At 42.2% G+C, this 17,764-nt stretch overlaps 1 protein-coding gene across 1 annotated transcript in view; it reads left to right on the forward strand.

Annotated features, from left to right (window-relative positions):
• The window catches only part of EFHC2 (EF-hand domain containing 2), a 169,087-nt gene extending 151,600 nt beyond the window's left edge, over positions 1–17,487 (forward strand). Inside the window, exon 15 of the mRNA XM_031445394.2 lies at positions 15,927–17,487. Coding sequence (XP_031301254.1) covers positions 15,927–16,028 — 102 coding nt within the window. The 3' untranslated portion in view covers positions 16,029–17,487. The remainder of the gene's footprint in view (positions 1–15,926) is intronic.
• The last annotated feature ends 277 nt before the right edge of the window (positions 17,488–17,764 follow it).

Here is a 17,764-nt window from a genome sequence, read left to right on the forward strand (position 1 = left end):
TCATTTATGAATTTAATTCTCAGACAAATCATGGTTAAGTATTCACTGTCAGCAGGTTGTGTGCTGTGTGCTGTGTGCTGTGTGCTGGAGTCTAGAGACAGTCATTATTGCTGCCTTTGAGGGACCCACTACGGATAAGGGAATCAATACACTCATGATCAGGGGTATGGCGTGGTGCAGCCTAGATAGGATGTAATGGAATGAGGAGAAAGCTGCTTATATATCAGACTGGGAGCCGGGGGGACGGGCAGTCTTAGGGGAGGTGACGCTTGAAATTTCAGTGATGAATAGTTAGGGTTAGCAAGGTAGGAAGAGTGGCATGCTGTACATATGCCCAGGGGCATTTCCAGCAGAGGCTCTGGGACAGCATGGCTCTTGTGCAGAACCAGAAAGGACTGGTGGGATTGGAATGAAGGCACAAAAAGGGGAGTAGAGACGGATGAGGCCGGAGATTCCTGCAAGGGTGAGGGCTGAGTGTTGTCCTGTGAGGTCTGGAGACCATGGACAAATTTCAAGGAAGAGAGCAGCACGATCACGTGTGCCCTTTAAGAGAGCTTGCTCTGGTTGGATGGTGGGTTAGATTGGGGAGGGGGCAGGGAGAAAAGTAGACCCCCTTAGGATACTTTTGACCTCCCACCGTAACAGCAAACAATTAAAACGTTTACTACAGGCCAAGCATTGTTCTTAAGATCTCAAAATCTATTAGCTCATTTAATCCTCATAGCAACCCTAGGAGCGTAGGTACTTTTATCATTTCCCTTTGAGAGATGAGGAAGTTAGAGGAATAGCCAGTGACCGTAGAATCAGAATTTTAACTCAGGTCTTTTTTTTTACTGCAGAGTTTTTTTTTTTTAATCTCTTAAATACAATCATTATTGAAGATACTGGATTTCATTAACTAAAGTCCAAGATACTATCACAAATACAAATACTGTCCTGTGGTAACCTTGTAATTCTTATCCATGCAAATATTTAATTTTTACATGTAAAAAGAAAAATGATAGATGGAGTTTATATTCTACCTTTTCACTTCGTGTTGGCTATCATCCAATTGTGCCCCCTCCACCCTGCTTTGAGTCCTAGGCAGCTGATCTTTGGGGGCTGCATCGATGGGTCCTCTAGCCCTCTGGCCCCAGTTGGGTTAGCCAGTGGGATGCACAGGCAGGAGAGTGGAGGGTGGGAGGAGAAAGAAATCATCTCCCTCCCTGACAGTCACAGTAGATTGACTGCCCCCCTGCTACCAGGGTCCATAGCACCTATCTGGAGGTTCTCCCCATATGGCTGCCTTCTGGCCCTGGCGACCACCCGCACATGCGCCTTCAGCCCCTGGTGGTGGGAATGGCTCCCTGTTGCTACAATCCCTGAAGGATTAGAGGATTCCCTGTTGGTTTTCTTTCCTAAACACTTCCCACAACTTTGTCAAGAGTTGCTTTACTCAACTCTTCTCAATTTACACACTTTGCACATGTCCTCTATTTCCTACGGGAGCCTGAGTGATATACATACTTACTTTTGCTAGTTAGCAACTGCCTTTCCTTTTTTCCTTCCTTCCTTCCTCCTCTCCTTTTCCATCCCACCTAATCCACCACCCAGACATTTACCTACATGTTGAGAGTTACAGCATTTAATGTATAAAAATATAATCATATCACATGCATTTTATCCACAGTGTATTTTTCTTAATAGTACACCACAGGACATTTTTCTAGCTTAATATGTGTAGACTTAAGCCATTCTTTAATACTGTAGTATGGATACAGTATAATTTATTCATCCATTTCTCTACTGATAGGCATTTCAGTTATTTTTACATTTTTGCTTCTGAAAACATGTGGTGTCTTACTACTTTAATTTTTATTTTCCTAATGACTGTTGAGTTTGAATGAAACTTAATTACCTTTTGGTACTACAACCTACAGTTTCTAAGAAAGACATTTTTTCATAGCAACCCAGCATGCCCATACAGAATGGAACAATGCTATTCTACTAGATGTGGTGCTGTTTGATTTTTTTTCTTTCCTTTCTCTCTCCCTTTCTTCTTTCCTCCCCCCTTCTTTCTTGAATATAGTTCCTGACCCATTAAATTGATTTAACGATCTACAAAAGGATCACCAGCCACAATGGAAAAGGAGCCACTGCATGGAAAGGCCAAAGATCCACTTTCCCTTTAACCACCCTCTCCCCCATTTCATCTCTCACCTCCTCTGTCAACAGGGACAGTTAGTGAGCCATGGACCTCTGGGGCTTTAGAGAGGCAATGTGGAATAAAAGGTCTGGAATCACATAAAACTGAGTTCAGAACCTTAGATCTATGACAAACTGGTGACTTCGTGTTAAGTTAGCCTTTCAGAGACACTTACCATAAACCTGTCCCATAGTAAGGGCCTAAACGTTACCTATTAATATTATTTGTAAAATGGACATGTCTTACGTCCTCAAGTCAGGGGGCTGGGCGTTGAGCAGTCAAACTTCCAAGGCTGAGATCAGTGATTCTACCCTTAAAGAGAAGAGAATAGGAACATAGCATCAGAAAGGGCCTGTGCTTCAGCAGTACATATGTAGGCTTTTCCAGTTGGTACTCATTTATGGTGAGAACTTTACTCTTAGGGTCTCTTATCAACTCTGCTGCACAAACATAGAAAACAAACTTCCGGTTACCAAGGGGAAAAGCGGGCTGGAGGGGGAAGGATAAATTAGGAGTTTGGGATTAACATATACATACTACTATGTATAAAATAGTTAAATAAGGACCTCCTGTATAGCACGGGAATACCTCAGTATCTTGTAATAACCTATAATGCAAAGGAATCTGAAAAAGTACATATATAGCTGAATCACTTTGCTGTACACCTGAAGCTAACAACATTGTAAATTAACTATATTTCAATTTTAAAAAATGGTTAAACTCTGCTGATCAAGCCTAGAAGCAGTTCAGTCTGTGGGAGACATTTGAAAGGGGCCATTCTTTTTCAGCCAGTTTAAAAAAAAAGGAAAAAAAAAAAAGAACAACACAGTTATAAAATGACACCTGATCAATTTAACCAATAATGAGAACTTAACTAGATTCCAGAGTCTGAAGCACTCTGGCATTCCTAAGCATGTTATTGTTTCATAAAGGAGATATAAGATAGCTTGGGAATGTTACCAGTGAGTCTCATGTGAAAATATTTAGTGTGAATGGGCTGAGCATAATATTACATCATTCATACAGTAGAATGAGTGATGAAAAGTATAGCATCTCCTGAACCATGTAAGTGTACTTAAGTGTTAATATCTAATAATGCCCTGAGACACTCTGGGTCAGAGCCTGTCACAGGTTGGGTTCTCCGGGAAGCAGGTGTTTAATGTGGCAGGACTGTCCTTAGGCTCGATACCTGTGGCAGTGAGGGGAAGGACACAGGAGTGGCCAGAGAGAGAAGTTGAACTGCGATGCAGGGCCAAAACCAGCCTTGGCCGGTCCTCGGGGAACTCTGGAGCTAGAATGACCTTTCAGAGCTGTCCTGAGTTGGGCCAAAAAAGCCTGGAGTTTATCCCTGTGGGTTGGTTTAGAAAGGACTATGACCTTGTAGTCATAGTACAAGGTCATATGTACCTTGTACTATGACAAGGTACATATGTCATATGTACATTGATATGTACATATGACATATGTAGTGTGTCATGTGTACATATGACATGTACATATGTCATATGTACATGTAGCGTGGCTCTTTGTAGCCAAGACAGCTCTGTAGCTAATGCAATCCCTGAAGGGGTCTCCCAGCAGGTGGGCCACCAAGTCCTTCCTCACCGGGATTCTGGGTGGTATATCATATCTTGGCAACCAACCACTCTTTTTTTAAATTGAAGTATAGTTGATTTACAGTGTTTCAAGTGGACAGCAAAGTGATTTAGTTATATATATATAAACCTATTCTTTTTCAGATTCTTTTCCATTATAGGTTATTACAAGATATTGAATATAGGGCCCTGTGCTATATAGGAGGTCCTTGTTGGTTCTCTATTTTATATGTGTCAATCCCAAACTCCTAATTTACCCCTTTCCCTTTTGGTAACCATAAGTTTGTTTTCTATGTCTGTGAGTCTCTTTCTGTTTTGTAAATAAGCTCATTTGTGTCATTCTTTTAGATACCACATATAAGTGATATACGATACCTGCCTCTCTCTTACTTCACTTAGTATAATCTCTAGGTCCATCTGTGTTGCTGCAAATGGCATTATTTCATTCCTTTTTATGGCTGAGTAATACTCCATTGTATGACTGACACACTCCCTCGCCGTCTCGCCCTCTCTCGCCCTCTCTCGCCCTCTCTCTCCCTCTCTCTCCCTCTCTCTCCAGTCGTCTGTTGGAAGACATGTAGGGCAACCTACCACCCTTGATTGTTCTTGATATCAGCTGGGGGCCTGGCCTGTGGCACAGCCTTCTCCCCCATCTGCTCCTCTGTCATTGTCTGATCTTTCCCCCATGGCAGGGAGCAGAGAGGAGGGCTTATGCTAGAGTTGTCAGACCAGATGTGTAGGTCTGTGGGCCCCAGCTGGGCAAAGAAAACCTCTCCCTTGGAGCTTTGGGGATCGCCAACACTTGGGGAATCTGCCTTAGCCAGAAAATTACATGTGGGACTTCAGGACAAGATCCACCAGGTTGTGAAGGTGACCCAGCCTTAAGTGTGATGTGGCAAGTGAAAGTTCTGTGGAGAACAAGAACTGGCAGGCCGAGCCCCTGTGTGGCAGCAGGGCCCAGGTGGAGGCCAGCGGTGGGGCAGTCGCACACCACCTCCAGTGAATGACCTGGGCAGGCTGACTCTGGCTGAAGGTCCAGAGATGCCACAAACAGCTCTCTAGAAGTTATCAGCACCAGCTACCACTTAAAACCTGGATGTCTTTACTCTTGGACTGAAGGTTGTCCTAAAAAGGGTCTCTTCCCTGAACCGGGGATCTTACTGAGAAATGAAAAGAGACTTCTTAACTAATGAAGGCTGAGCAGGTCTCAAGACCAGATTAAACACCAATTCTGATGCATCAGCATTAATGGATAGGATGGTTGGCAGGGGTGGGGACTTGGGACACCTTCCCTAGCTTGATTAACTGCAGTGCATGGGAGCAGGGAAGGACAAAAAAATAAGGAACAGGACCATGGGCTTCAGCCAAGCAGAGGCTGAGTAGAGGGGTGGTCTGATACACAAGATGTGGGATTGGAAGGGTGGGGCACTGGGGGCTCTTTCCAAGACAGGGAGCCCAGTGATGGGGAATCCTGAAGGTAGCACTATTCAGCAAGCAGAGGGAGCCAGTCAGCAGGCCTGAACCAAGCTTTCAGCCCTGCCCAGGGGACAGAGTAGGCTAAAGTCCCTATATCAGCGAGGTTCTAGCAGGAAACACATGGGACACTTAGAGGAGTTGCGATATGGACTTAATGAAGAACTATTGACAGAGGAGTAGGGAGGGATACAGGAACCAGTCAGGGCAATGGAGCATTCAGGGCCTAGCCAGAGTGGAAAGCTTTTACCATCCCCAGGTCTGGAGAAGCAGGGAGGGACTGGTGTGACTGGAACCCAAGTGGAGGAGCTGGAGCAGTGGCAGCAGGTAGAGGAGCCAAACCATGGCTGGGCAGGGAGGGGGAAAGTGGAATCAGTATCTTGATCTCTTGCTTATTCCCATTGGCTGGACTTGCTCGGAAGCCAGAGGCCAGGGAAGCTCAAGATGTGATGTGATGTGATCTGTAGAGGTCAGCCTCCCAGGGCAGAGAGCTTGGTGAGAGGGACAGAAAATGGATCTTTAGACGCAAGTGGAGAATGACCCCGCACAGTCTGTTACCAGAATAAAAACTTGGGCTCAGGTGAGCAAGCCTCCCAGCCAGGGTATAAGGCCCAGTCCAGACAGACAGACAGCTGCTGGAACTTGGTCTGCCGGATGTCAGGACTGTTCCCCCGACTCAGGTGACACTCACCTCCATGTGGTGGTTACGTAGTATCAGCTAACAGGACTGGCGACCAACAACAAGCAAAACTTACCAAGAGGACTCTGGCTCCTGCTAGTCCAGCTTTGATTAATTCTGCTGCCCTTTGGTGAGAGGTTTCCCTGTGTGGACGGGTGGAAGCTGACTGTCACCCACCATGACTGGTGACCGTGGCCTGGAGCCCGGATTCTCAGGAGCTCCCTTGGCTGGGCGTCTGCCTGGCCCCCACAGCAGCCCGTGCTGAGCCATCGGGGCTGTAATTTAATTCTCACTCCATTATGTGACTATCTGTGGTCTCAGCATGTTGCCCGGGCGCTGTCACGGCCTAGAGCCCCCATTTCCATTCTATTGTGCTTGCTCACAGATGGTTGCTGTAAAACTGGCAAAAAGAAGTCCCGCTGTTTCGAGCCTGCCTGCTTCATCTCAGAAGTCACGTTTTTAAAAAATAACACTAAATCGGTTCTCATATAAACTTTATAACTCGCACGGCATGACTGGCGTCTTATCTTTTGACGGTTCTGAGCAAAATGGGATGTGGCTTCACTTTATGAGCACAGGAACTGCAGAAGCATTAGCAGTTGGCTGTTAAAGTTCTCTCGTCACTACAGGATGTAGCCTCGGCAGTGGGGGAGTAGGGGGCAGTCAGGTACACCTACCTGAGGATACATCTTTGGACAACCTAATTATTGAGGATCTCCTTTTGGTATTTAGAGGGTAAGATACCCTATGACATTTTATTGTCCCAGCAACCTTGTGAGAATAAGTGTCATTCCCAATGTATAGATAGGAAGCTAAGACTCAAAGGCATTCAAGATTATATAGTTAGGGGCTAGTGCCAACTCTTTAAATAAGCAAAGTTATTTCCAATATTTGAGGTTAATGTAACAGTTGAAATAAAAGATTATTAATCATTCTCATTAGATTTTAAAAATAACTGGTAAACACATATACCCTTACATAACACAAAGCAATGACCGAATAGGAAACGATACTGCCGGAATCCACTGTGATTTAAGGGGCTGGATGATGTCAATTTGCATTGTTTGAATAAGCCTATCAGTCAAGCTAAAAAATAAATCCTTGTCTCCTTTGAAAACTTTACTTGCCCTGTAATGCAATTTCAAGAAGAGGTTTCTTGTTTAAAAGTTACAACTGTGTTTTAGCTACACTCACACAGATTAACAACTCTATTGAAGCCAGCCGTGTCTAGGGCAAAGAGAAGTAACAATGAAACATTGACATGGCAGTAGGGATGGGTAGGAACGTAAGCAAATCTCCTGGTTTGATAAATGAGCTTTTCCTTATGTCATCAAAATGCTCTTGATTTATCTCAACAAGCATTTGTAAAATTTCTTCCCCAAACTAATTTCAATCTGATCTACTGAAATTTAGTTGTTTTTATGATTTTGTCAATTCTATTCATTGCTGGGTCATGTCAACCTAGTAGAAGGAAGAAAATCCAAGAAAACTACCATTTGAATTCCCTACACAGTACTGGATTTTTCTACAAATTCGTACTTATTTTCCATTAAAAAAAAGTCCTTTTTTTCTTTTTTTTGAGTGAGTGGAGGGAGAGTAACTGAAATCACTAACATGACTCTATCAGCCTTACATTTGGGAGGAATAAAAATAACCTTGTTTCAGTGAAGCGTGGAATTTAATTGGCTCCCGATCTCTTCCCCTCATGCATCTGGTGGCCAGTACTACATTAGAAAATTTTAAACTAGAAGGAGACATAATCCAATTAAATTTCCTTTTAAAAATGTCAAAGCAAATAAATCCAGGGCCTATGAGCTCACACACAGCTTTGCTGTTCTCACTGGGCAGCTGCTGTTTACCGGGTTTCCATCCAGTGCCATCTTTGCTTCCCATTTCAAGGCTACGTGCTTTTACATTTTACAGATCGACAGCCACACTTTTTCACCACTGATGAATGAGTAATTTAGTGCCAGCTTCCTTGACATCTTAAGGAGCTCTAGTGACAGCCAGATTGAAAGATGTCATGGGCCCTCTTGCAGAAAATGATTTCCAGCCATTTTAGAGTCCTGATTTTGCACTGTTGCTGAATTTCACTCTGCATTTCCTAATTCTTCGTTCCTCCAGAAAATGCTATCTATCTGGCACATGTTGTTTATGCTCTAGATTAAACTGAGTTTTGTTTTGAGATCTAGGTACCATCTCTAGAGTTATCTGGAAGTCACACTGGAGACTCTGGATCCATCCATAGTTTGTCAAGAAGTTGCTGTGTTCCAAGCTGTACTGTTACTTTCATAGACATTTTATTATTTTTGATAAATGCAAAATTGCAGAGTATCTTTTGTTTCACTTCTGGAAGCTGACTTGAAGACAAGGATTTGAGTGTAAATAGTTTTTTGGAGGAAGTGAAGGGAACTCAAGCAAGGGAGTAGGGAAGTGAGAAATGGAAGAGAAGGAGCTAATACAGGGCAGATTCTCAAACCAGTGAAAATGAACAACTGGGGCTCAGTGCCTTTGAAAAACACAGGGATCCAGTGTCTGATATTTACCTCAGAGTTACCCCGACCCAAAGTGCAAGGAACCTGTGGTATTCATCCATCAACTCCTGTAGGCCATTGTTTGAGAGCTGCTCCTGAAGTGGGGGGAATTAATTTCCAGGCACAGGGGCAGCCAAAGCAGGCCTCAGAGGCCAAAGGGAAGCCCTCTGCAAAGAAATGCAGGTGCTGGTGGTTATAAGTCAGGCTGGTGTGCGCCAGAGTGGAAAGGGTGCAAGATTCGGTTCAGGAGGTGCTGCTAAACATAGATATTTAAAATGCCAAACATTCCAAACGTGCACCGTTAGGCGGGCTGTTTTACAGAAACACAAGCAGGCTCGTCCTCCTCCGGAACGGGAGGGATTGACTGCTATGGAAGAGCTCTCCTGTTGTAAAATTACTGTGCAGTTATTACCACCTAAAACTCACAGGCATTGCTGGGGAACAATACGATCTGGAGTCTTCTTCGAATTTTGTAGTGTGGGATGAATAAAAGATCAACAAGGACAACGAATATTTTAACTCACTGCCCAGTCATAAATATTATGGAATGTTGGGAACATTTGCAGAGCAGTTAGAACAATTAGGCAGTGGTAGTATGGGGATTTCTCATATTCCCAAAGACCTCCATTTTACAAAGAGATTGGCCATGAGATTCCTTTAGGTAGATCCGATTACAGGCAAAAATTATGAAGATACCTTTTCCCTCTACTTTATTGATGCCCCAGCCCCTGAGTTTCTTTCTTATCTCTCGCTTCCTCTACTGCCTTTGGATCCCAATTTGATTCCTGTTAGTCCATTTAACCTAGTACCTGTGAAAAATCACCCTAAAATTGGTGATCAGCTACAATTCTGGTACCAAGTCCAGTTTGGTTTTTTTCCCCTACACCAAGCAATTCTCAACACCAGTTGGGTGTCCTGCAGTTCAACCCAATTCTGACACTGTCTATCTGGAAATAGCCTCAGATCCCACACGCTAAGGGCTCAGTCCCACAAGACTGCCTCCCTTCCCTCAGATGCCAGTCACAAGTCCAGGTTATCACCTGGGCTTCTGACCATCTAGCTGTGGATTGGAGGTTCCCATGACCTCCTTCTTGGGTATGATTAATTTGCTAGAGCTGCTCACATAACTCAAGAAACATTTTACTTACTAGATAAAAGGACATAACTCAGGAGCAGCCAGCTGGAAGAGATGCGTAGGGCAAGGTGTGGGGAAAGGGCCAAGAGCTTCCATGCCCTCTTTGGGCTCACCACTCTCCCGACATCTCCACGTGTTCACCAACCTGGAAACTCTCCAAATCCCATCCTTTTGGCTTTTTGATGGAGGCTTCATTATATAGGCGCAATTGATTAAATCATTGGCCATTGGTGAATGAACTCAATCTCTAGCCCCTCTGCCCTCCCTCAAGATGGGGGGCTGAAAGTTCCAAGCCTCTAATCACATGGTTTTGTCTCTATTGGCAACCAGCCCCATCCTTAGGTTCTTTTCGAAAATGTTTCATTAACATAACAAAAGAGACTATCACTCTCAATCACTTAGGAAATTCCAAGGGTTTTAAGAACTCAGTGCCAGAAATGGGGACAAAGACCAAATAGATATTTCTTACTATAAATCACCATATCATGTTGCCAAAGTATGGATTTGGGGTTCCTCAAGCAGTGCAAATATGCCTGTAGCATTTATCAGATACTTAGGCAGAAAAAGTCACTCCCACCTGGAACCTAGAGAAAAGTGACCAAGGGAAATAAACTTGAGGGGAGTGGTATTGACTTTAGAAACAGGGCACAGTGGGGCTTGAGCAGTCAGGAAGGAAAGCACTGTGTGAACCATGCGATTTTCATTAGCAACAAGCTAGACGTGGGCAAAATGAAACTCAAGTTAATTATCCTGCGATTTGAAATTAAGGATAATTTAAGATGAAAAACTAATGTAGGGGAGCAAAATTTGCCACCCCAACATGTGTCTCACTTTTTCCCCAGAGATACAGCCACTTTGGAAAGTGACCAGGATTAAAAGAAATGGACTCCTGTTATAGTTAGTGGGGGTGGATAATTTCCCCCTACCCTACCCTTCTAGATTCTTTTGCTTGGTCGAATAATTAAAATGACGTTAAGACAGATTAACAGGAGGAAAAAAAAAAAAACAAAATTTAATTATTACGTACAGGGAATCCATATAAACATGAGAGATTCCAAAGACAGGCAAAATGAGGTATATATGTCATTCTTGACTAAGAAGCAGGGGTCTGGGACTGCAAAGGGAAGGAAGACAATTCACAGGAAGATGAAAAGAGCAAATTTTTGGTAAACAAATGTTTGCTGGGCCAGGCAGAAACAGTGGGACCCAGAGAGGAATTTTAACAAACAGATTTTTCTAGGTTCCTCCCTGTCTACACCCATGTAGTTACCTATGGTGGCAGCTCCCTTCTTGAATAGGCCCTTTTTCTAAATTCGTTTAGGTAGTTAAAGGGGAGGTCAAAGCTCTTCCTGAGTCTTTTGTTTCTTAAAAATAATCAACTTCTCATGCCAAAGAGACACATGTTGGGATGGCAAATTTTGCTCCCCTACATTAGTTTTTCATCTTAAATTATCCTTATTTTAAAATCTCAGAATAATTAACTTGAGTTTCATTGTGCCCAAGCCTGGCTTGTTGCCAATAAATTTAATTCTCATCTCCAAATTCTTGAGTTATCATTATTCCAGTGTAAGTTCTTCTGTTTCTTTCTCTTTTGTTGTTAGGATTTAAATCATGATTCCTTGCTCAAAAAGCAACTTTTGCTGCCTAATAAGGTGTGAGGAAGGATCTTCTAGTACTGACCTGTTTCATTAGAGAATCCATTCCCCAGATAATTGCACTGTAATGTTATGAGTTGCATAATGTACTTTATTATTTTTGTATTAAAAACTTTGGTTAAAAAAAAAACCCTATCAGAATAGTGATTTTGAATGCATATAGTTGCACTGTATTTTTCTATAACATGATAAAATTTAAAAATACAGTCAGGCCTCTGTATCCATGGGTTCTGCATTCACAGATTCAACCAACCATGGATCAAAAGTATTTGGTGAAAAAAAATTCCAGAAAGTTCCAAAAAGCCAAACGTGAATTCGTAGCACACCAACTACTACATAGCATTTACACCGTTATTTACAACTATTTACATAGTATTTACATTGTATTAGGTATCATAAGTAATCTAGAGATGATTTAAAGTATACAGGAGGATGTGCATAGGTTATATGCAAATACTATACACCATTGTATATAAGGGACTTGAGTATCCTCAGATTTTAGTATTTGCAGAGGGTCCTAGAACCAGGCCCCCATAGATGCCGAGGGACTACTGTACCACTCACAAGAGTGAAAATTGCTTTAAGTTTTGTTGTGAAATCTTTCAAAACATGTTGAATAGTTGAATTGAATGACTACTGATCTCAGCCTTCACTGATTATGTATATATACACACAAAAAATTTACATTTTGTATATGCGCACACACAGACACACAATGATTTACCTTTTTGGGGGATAGGAAGGACATTTCACTAAGTTCCACGTAGTATGAATTGCACAGGACGCGCCCTAGGAGTTGGTTTAGCCATCATCCATCTGCACGGTCATTTCCTTCTCTACACAGCTCATTATTGGCGGTTTGGGCTTAACCTCCGACATCCAACAGGAAGCATTCTTGAAAGAGAAGTGTAGCATTACCTCAAGAATCACATTTTTTTCTACTTAACTTTTCCTGTTGAATATGATGGGACCAAATGTAGCCTCGTAGGATGAGAGCTAGCTGCTTCTGAATAGGTCCACGTGTTTCCTGGGAGTGGAGGGTAGCCCAGCAGATAAGCAGAGCTCTGGAGCCCTAATATTGGGGTGACGGTCCAAGCTCCTCCCCTTATTGGCAATTAGACTTTAGACAAGCTACTGAACCCTTCTCCTGCCTCAGTTTCCTTTTCTGTAGATGGTGGGTATCATAACAATACCTACCTCTTAGGGTTTTCTCCTGCTGACCTAAAAACAAGTAGACTGCCAGGTATTTCTCCAGGAAGATGGGTTTATTTGGGATCAGCAGAAACTTGGCATTCCGGGGTCTGCCACCGTGGTGAGCCACGTGCAAGTTCCTGCAGGGCGAGGGGAGAACACTTTTAGAGAGGAAAAGGCAGTGGGGAAGGCTGTAGTCAGCAATGAGCCCATGGCGTTTCATTGGCTGAGTCCTTGCCAGGAAAGGAGCCTTCCTTCTTCAAGAACCATTGAGCTCTGCTGTCACCGCAGGGCATGAGAGCGTCCCCTTCTGGTCTCCTGACTGTTTAACTGAAGTTTCTGTTGATCAATTTTTTTAATTGCAGTAATTAAATAGCTTAATACCTGTAAAACACTGAAAAGAGTACTTGTCACACAGTGAATATTCCAATACATTTGCTCATCGTTATCATCACTACTAGATGATTATAAGATTCTATAATCCTGAAACAGTCTGCACGCAATTAGTTCATCATCATCATCAATCATCCCTTAAATTAAGGCTTTATGCCTTAGCTAGAGATGCCAGTACTTGGTGCTATTCTGACTCAGCATCAGTGTTATTAGTTACCATGATTTTACATGTCACCCATGTTTCAGTGACTTCCGCATCTTTGCACAGTTCTGGACTCTAGCTCTGCTCTGCAGAACCCCATTTTCCAGGTGTTTACCAGAATCTGCACCTTGATGTCCTATGAGTACCTCAAATAAAAATGTCCAAAATTGAACTTAGTTTCTCCCTCTCATCCTTATTTTTCCACTTAAAAATGTTTAACACTCTATTTCTTCCTGCTTTCCTTATCTTGCTTATAACATTGCCTTGGGTTGAATATTGTCCCCTCAAAATTCATGTCTACCGGGAACCTCAGAATGTGAACTTATCTGGAAATAGTCTTTGCAGATATAATGAAAACAGCTACTAAAAGTTAAAATGAGGTCACAACTGGATTAGGGTGGGCCGTAAATCCAGTAATTGGTGTCCTGATGAGAAGGCCATGTGAAAGAGCGAGATAGAGGTGGAGAGTAGTGATGTACCTACAAGCCAAGGAACTCAAAGGATAGCCAACAAGCACCAGAAGCTAGGAGAGAAGCATGGGACAGTCGCCCTTAGAGCCTCCAGAAAGAACCAGCCCTGCCAACACCTGCCAACATCTGGTTTCCTGCACAGTGACAGAATACATTTCTGTTGCTTTAAGCCTCTCAGTTTGTGGTAATTTGTTGTGGCAGCCCTAGGAAATTAATACAGGCATCATCAACTGTTAACTAAATTTAGAAGTCTTAGACCCATCCTTAGCTGTAGTCGTTCATAAGGACGCCAGTCACACTGAATTAGGGGGTCTGCCCTCCTCCAGTACAACCGCATCTTGGCTAATTACCTCTGCGATGACCCTATTTCCAAATAAGGTCACATTCTGAGATCCAGGGCTTTAGGACTTCAGCATATCTTTTTGGAGGGGACACAGTTCAACCCATAATGTATCCCCTTTTCTTTTATCACCGCTTCACATCAGTCACCTTCCGGGCATTGTGTGTTCTATGGGAGCCAGGTCTTTCAGATGTCACTCTTGCTCACCCCAGCCTAGCTGCCCTGGTTAGACAGTCACCACCTCTCCCCAGGATTACTGCAGTAACCTCCACAGTGGTGTTCCTCCTTCATCTCATTCTTCATATATCCACTGAGTTACCTATTTCTTTTTTTTTTTTTTTTTCATTTAAAACTTGTTTTATTCCCCAACTCTGTATTATAAGCACTTTCAGTTCAATAGTTAGTCTCATAATGTTTTTTAAATGGGTAAATATCGTATCATTGCATAAAGTGAAATTGTCTAACCTAATACTTATTATTGGTTGGTTGTCTTAAATTTTCACTATTAGACACAATATGAACAAACATCCTTGAAGTGAAATGATTATACATATACTTAATTATTTCTAAATGATAGATTTCTGTAAGTAGAATATTCATTCCAAAGACTTTTCTTAACTACAGTGCTAATTAATACCTCATCAGATTTCTCTGGCTGGGACCCCCCAGTGACTTTCCCTGGCCACAGCACAGAGTATCACCTAGCACAGAAAGCCCAAGGTTTGCCCCATCTTTTCCTTCCCACTGCCTCTCTCACCACTGTGTACCCCCCCGATCCACTGAGCTGCTCACCCTTTCTTGAAAATAGATTGTTAGGTCTCCGGGCCTTGCCTTACGCTGTTCTCCATGCCTGGAACACCCTTCATCCCTTCAATCCTCTACTGAAGTGCTCCTCATCCCGTAAGGCCCCGGTGAAACATTACTCACTCGGGTTGCTTCACAGTCCCATCACCTAGAATTATTGAGCCCTTACCTGTGTTTCCGTGACTCCTTGTGACTCTGGATACTAATGTAACACTAGGAAAAAAACAACACCTCGTATATACAACAATTAACCTTGACAATAGCACTATAAGCAGCCATAGTTATGGACTCAACCACCTCTCCTCTGCCACTGATACTAATTCACCATTACAGCATAAATAAAACGTGTGCATATGCATATTGTGCATGTGTGTATACAAGACTTTTGAAATCTGACACATTTATTACCTCTGTAATTAAATTTTGTTGCAATCCACCTTATCAAAATAATTCTTAAGCCTTGTTAGTGAAGGTATTTATTTCCTAAAATTAGCAAATATATACACATAGTTATGTATCATATACAGTGTGTATATATAAAGCATGTGTGTACATATTTTTATACGTATGTGTGTATGTATAAAGTAGCTCCCCCCCCCCCCCGCAAGATGCCATGAGTGATTCAGTGCTCATCTCATTGGTAGATTGATGCAACAGTAACCAAGCAGCCAGTACAGCTGGCAGTTTGAGTTTAAAAAACTGAGTTCTTAATAAAGTGAAGGGGAAGCTATCACTGCAGTAATGCTGCGTAACCGCCCCCAGTCATCAGTGGTTCACAACAACACACGTTTATTTTTCTTGTCCACGGGCCTGTAGATCTGCTGGCCTTGCTCTACCTGTGTCATTCTGGGACCAGCAGCACCTCGGGCCATGTTCATCTCATGGCGATGGCCAAGCTAAATCATGCCCGCACATCAGGGACTCTGCTTGTCATGTATCCGCTAACATTACATAGGACGAAGCCAGCCATGGGGCAAACGCCAAGTCAAAGGGGTAGGAAAATCGACTCCATAGGAGGTCCTGCAAAGTCACATGGCAAAGAGAACAGGGTATTATTCTAACACAGGGAGGAGGGCAAAGGACTGCGCACAGGAATCCAGTCTCCCACAGAGTCCTTATGATCTGAAAGTGGATGGTCGAAACGTCTGCTTTGAAAATAAACTACTTACCAAGAGCTCACGTGATGACAAGGAACAATCTGATGTTGCGTTTACAGGACTGCACTTTGCCATGTCGTTCTAATTATGTCCATCTTTGTTTTCTTTCCCAGAGATGTGAAGAGGAGTGGCTCGGGATGCCATCACCTATTCCTGCGAAATGCATTAACTATTTAAAGCTTTTAAAGGATGTGTTTGGCTTAGAGGAGGAGTAACCATGCAGCTTTGGTTACCTCCCTTTGATTTCCTGCTCTACTTTTGCCAAGTTTGTTTCAGTAGATATAATTCCATTAAAAACAAAAAGAAACAAAGTTCATATTGAATTAAAATCCCATAGACCGCAATTAATCTCCATTTGTCATGTTAGTTTTTCAGAACATCATACGATATTGCTGATGTATCAGCACTATTAAAAATGCCATTTAAAGAAAGGAACATTTTTATTATATGATTTATTAATACCAAGAATCTTACTGTAACTTTCTAGCCAACATGATTCATTACAACACAAAAAGAAACTGACTTTTGACAGCTATATATGACAATATAAAATCAAATTATATCAGCACAAAAAGTTATATTAAACATTTTTTGAAGTCTTTTTGACATGTGTTTATTACTTATATAATTAAACTTCGTAGCAACCCACCTTTTCAAAATAATCCTTAAACTTCTGTCGAGTGAAGGTATTTGTTTTCTGAAATGAGCAAAGTTATGGGAAGAACTCCCCCACAACACACACACAAAATTAGGGAGAGAGATTGAAACATATGCAATGTTTAGATAGTCAAAGGGCATTAAAAATATAAAGTTAGCTTGTTAACATAGGAATATGTGTATATAATTACAGTATGACCAAAAATGTATGATGTCTGAAATATTTAAGGATGTGAATGCTGAAGATTTTGAGAGAGCTCTTGGTTCATTCTCCACACACAAATAACCGCCCACCCCAGAGGTTTTCATATTCTAAGACTCCAGCGCATTCCCCTTTTGCATTTCTCTATTTTTCTCTTACTTTTAGGACTCTACATTATAAGTCACAGCAGAACTTCTGTCACATAGTGTATATCTGATTACACCTCCTAACCATGGACCTCTGGGAATTCATCGTGAGAAGGTTGTCAGTCCACCCCATCCTTCAATGTTGGGTGCTGGGTATCACAAATCCAGTTGGCTGGTGTTCTCAGAAACGATGAAACCCTGCGGAAAAGGGACTTGGGTGTTGACTTTCACGACTGCTCTGAGGGGAGGAAGAGGAACTGATGACATCTCAAGGGTCCCTTCCATCTCATTATTCTTCCTCTCCACATTTACAGGATTTGGCCTAGAAATGAGCTGGCCTCTTGGCACTCAGATGTACCAATTTGCTCGACAACAAAGACTCTTTCATTTTTTTAAAGAGTGGAAGTTAACCAATAAACTATTTCTAGATACAAACCTAGGATAATTCTATATGTGCCATCGTTAAAATAAATCCCATAGGATTTTCCAGTAAACTAGAACACTCAATTTATATCCTAGAACCATTTACCCATAAAATCTAATTTTGACTTCTTGATTTTTGTCCCAGGCTTTTTTTTTTTTTTTTTTTTTTTTTTTTTTTTTGACAACTGACAGTGCCAAACCATTTTGTCACTTTAAGATTTTCCATTCCCCAGAGAGGCAAGCTTTCAGAAGGATGACACTTTCCTGGAACTTTTCAGGCTGACACATTTGTCACTTACCTATTCTGTTTCTTCAGTCAGTTGTCTTTCCCTCAAGATTTTAAATCTGTAGATAATTTAGCCCTTGAACAGGCTTGTAATATAGTTCATTTGAGAAGCAGGAGGGGGAAAAAGGAAGGAAGCAAGCCAGTGATCTGCTCCTGAGTTTGTAGGATGACAACTGCTTGTTGGGTTGCATGGACGTGTTACCACCCTGCTCATCCACAGTCCGAGCCCACAGTTAG

This window comes from Camelus dromedarius, chromosome X (genome assembly GCF_036321535.1).
Source record: "Camelus dromedarius isolate mCamDro1 chromosome X, mCamDro1.pat, whole genome shotgun sequence".
NCBI classification, from domain to species: Eukaryota; Metazoa; Chordata; class Mammalia; order Artiodactyla; family Camelidae; genus Camelus; species Camelus dromedarius.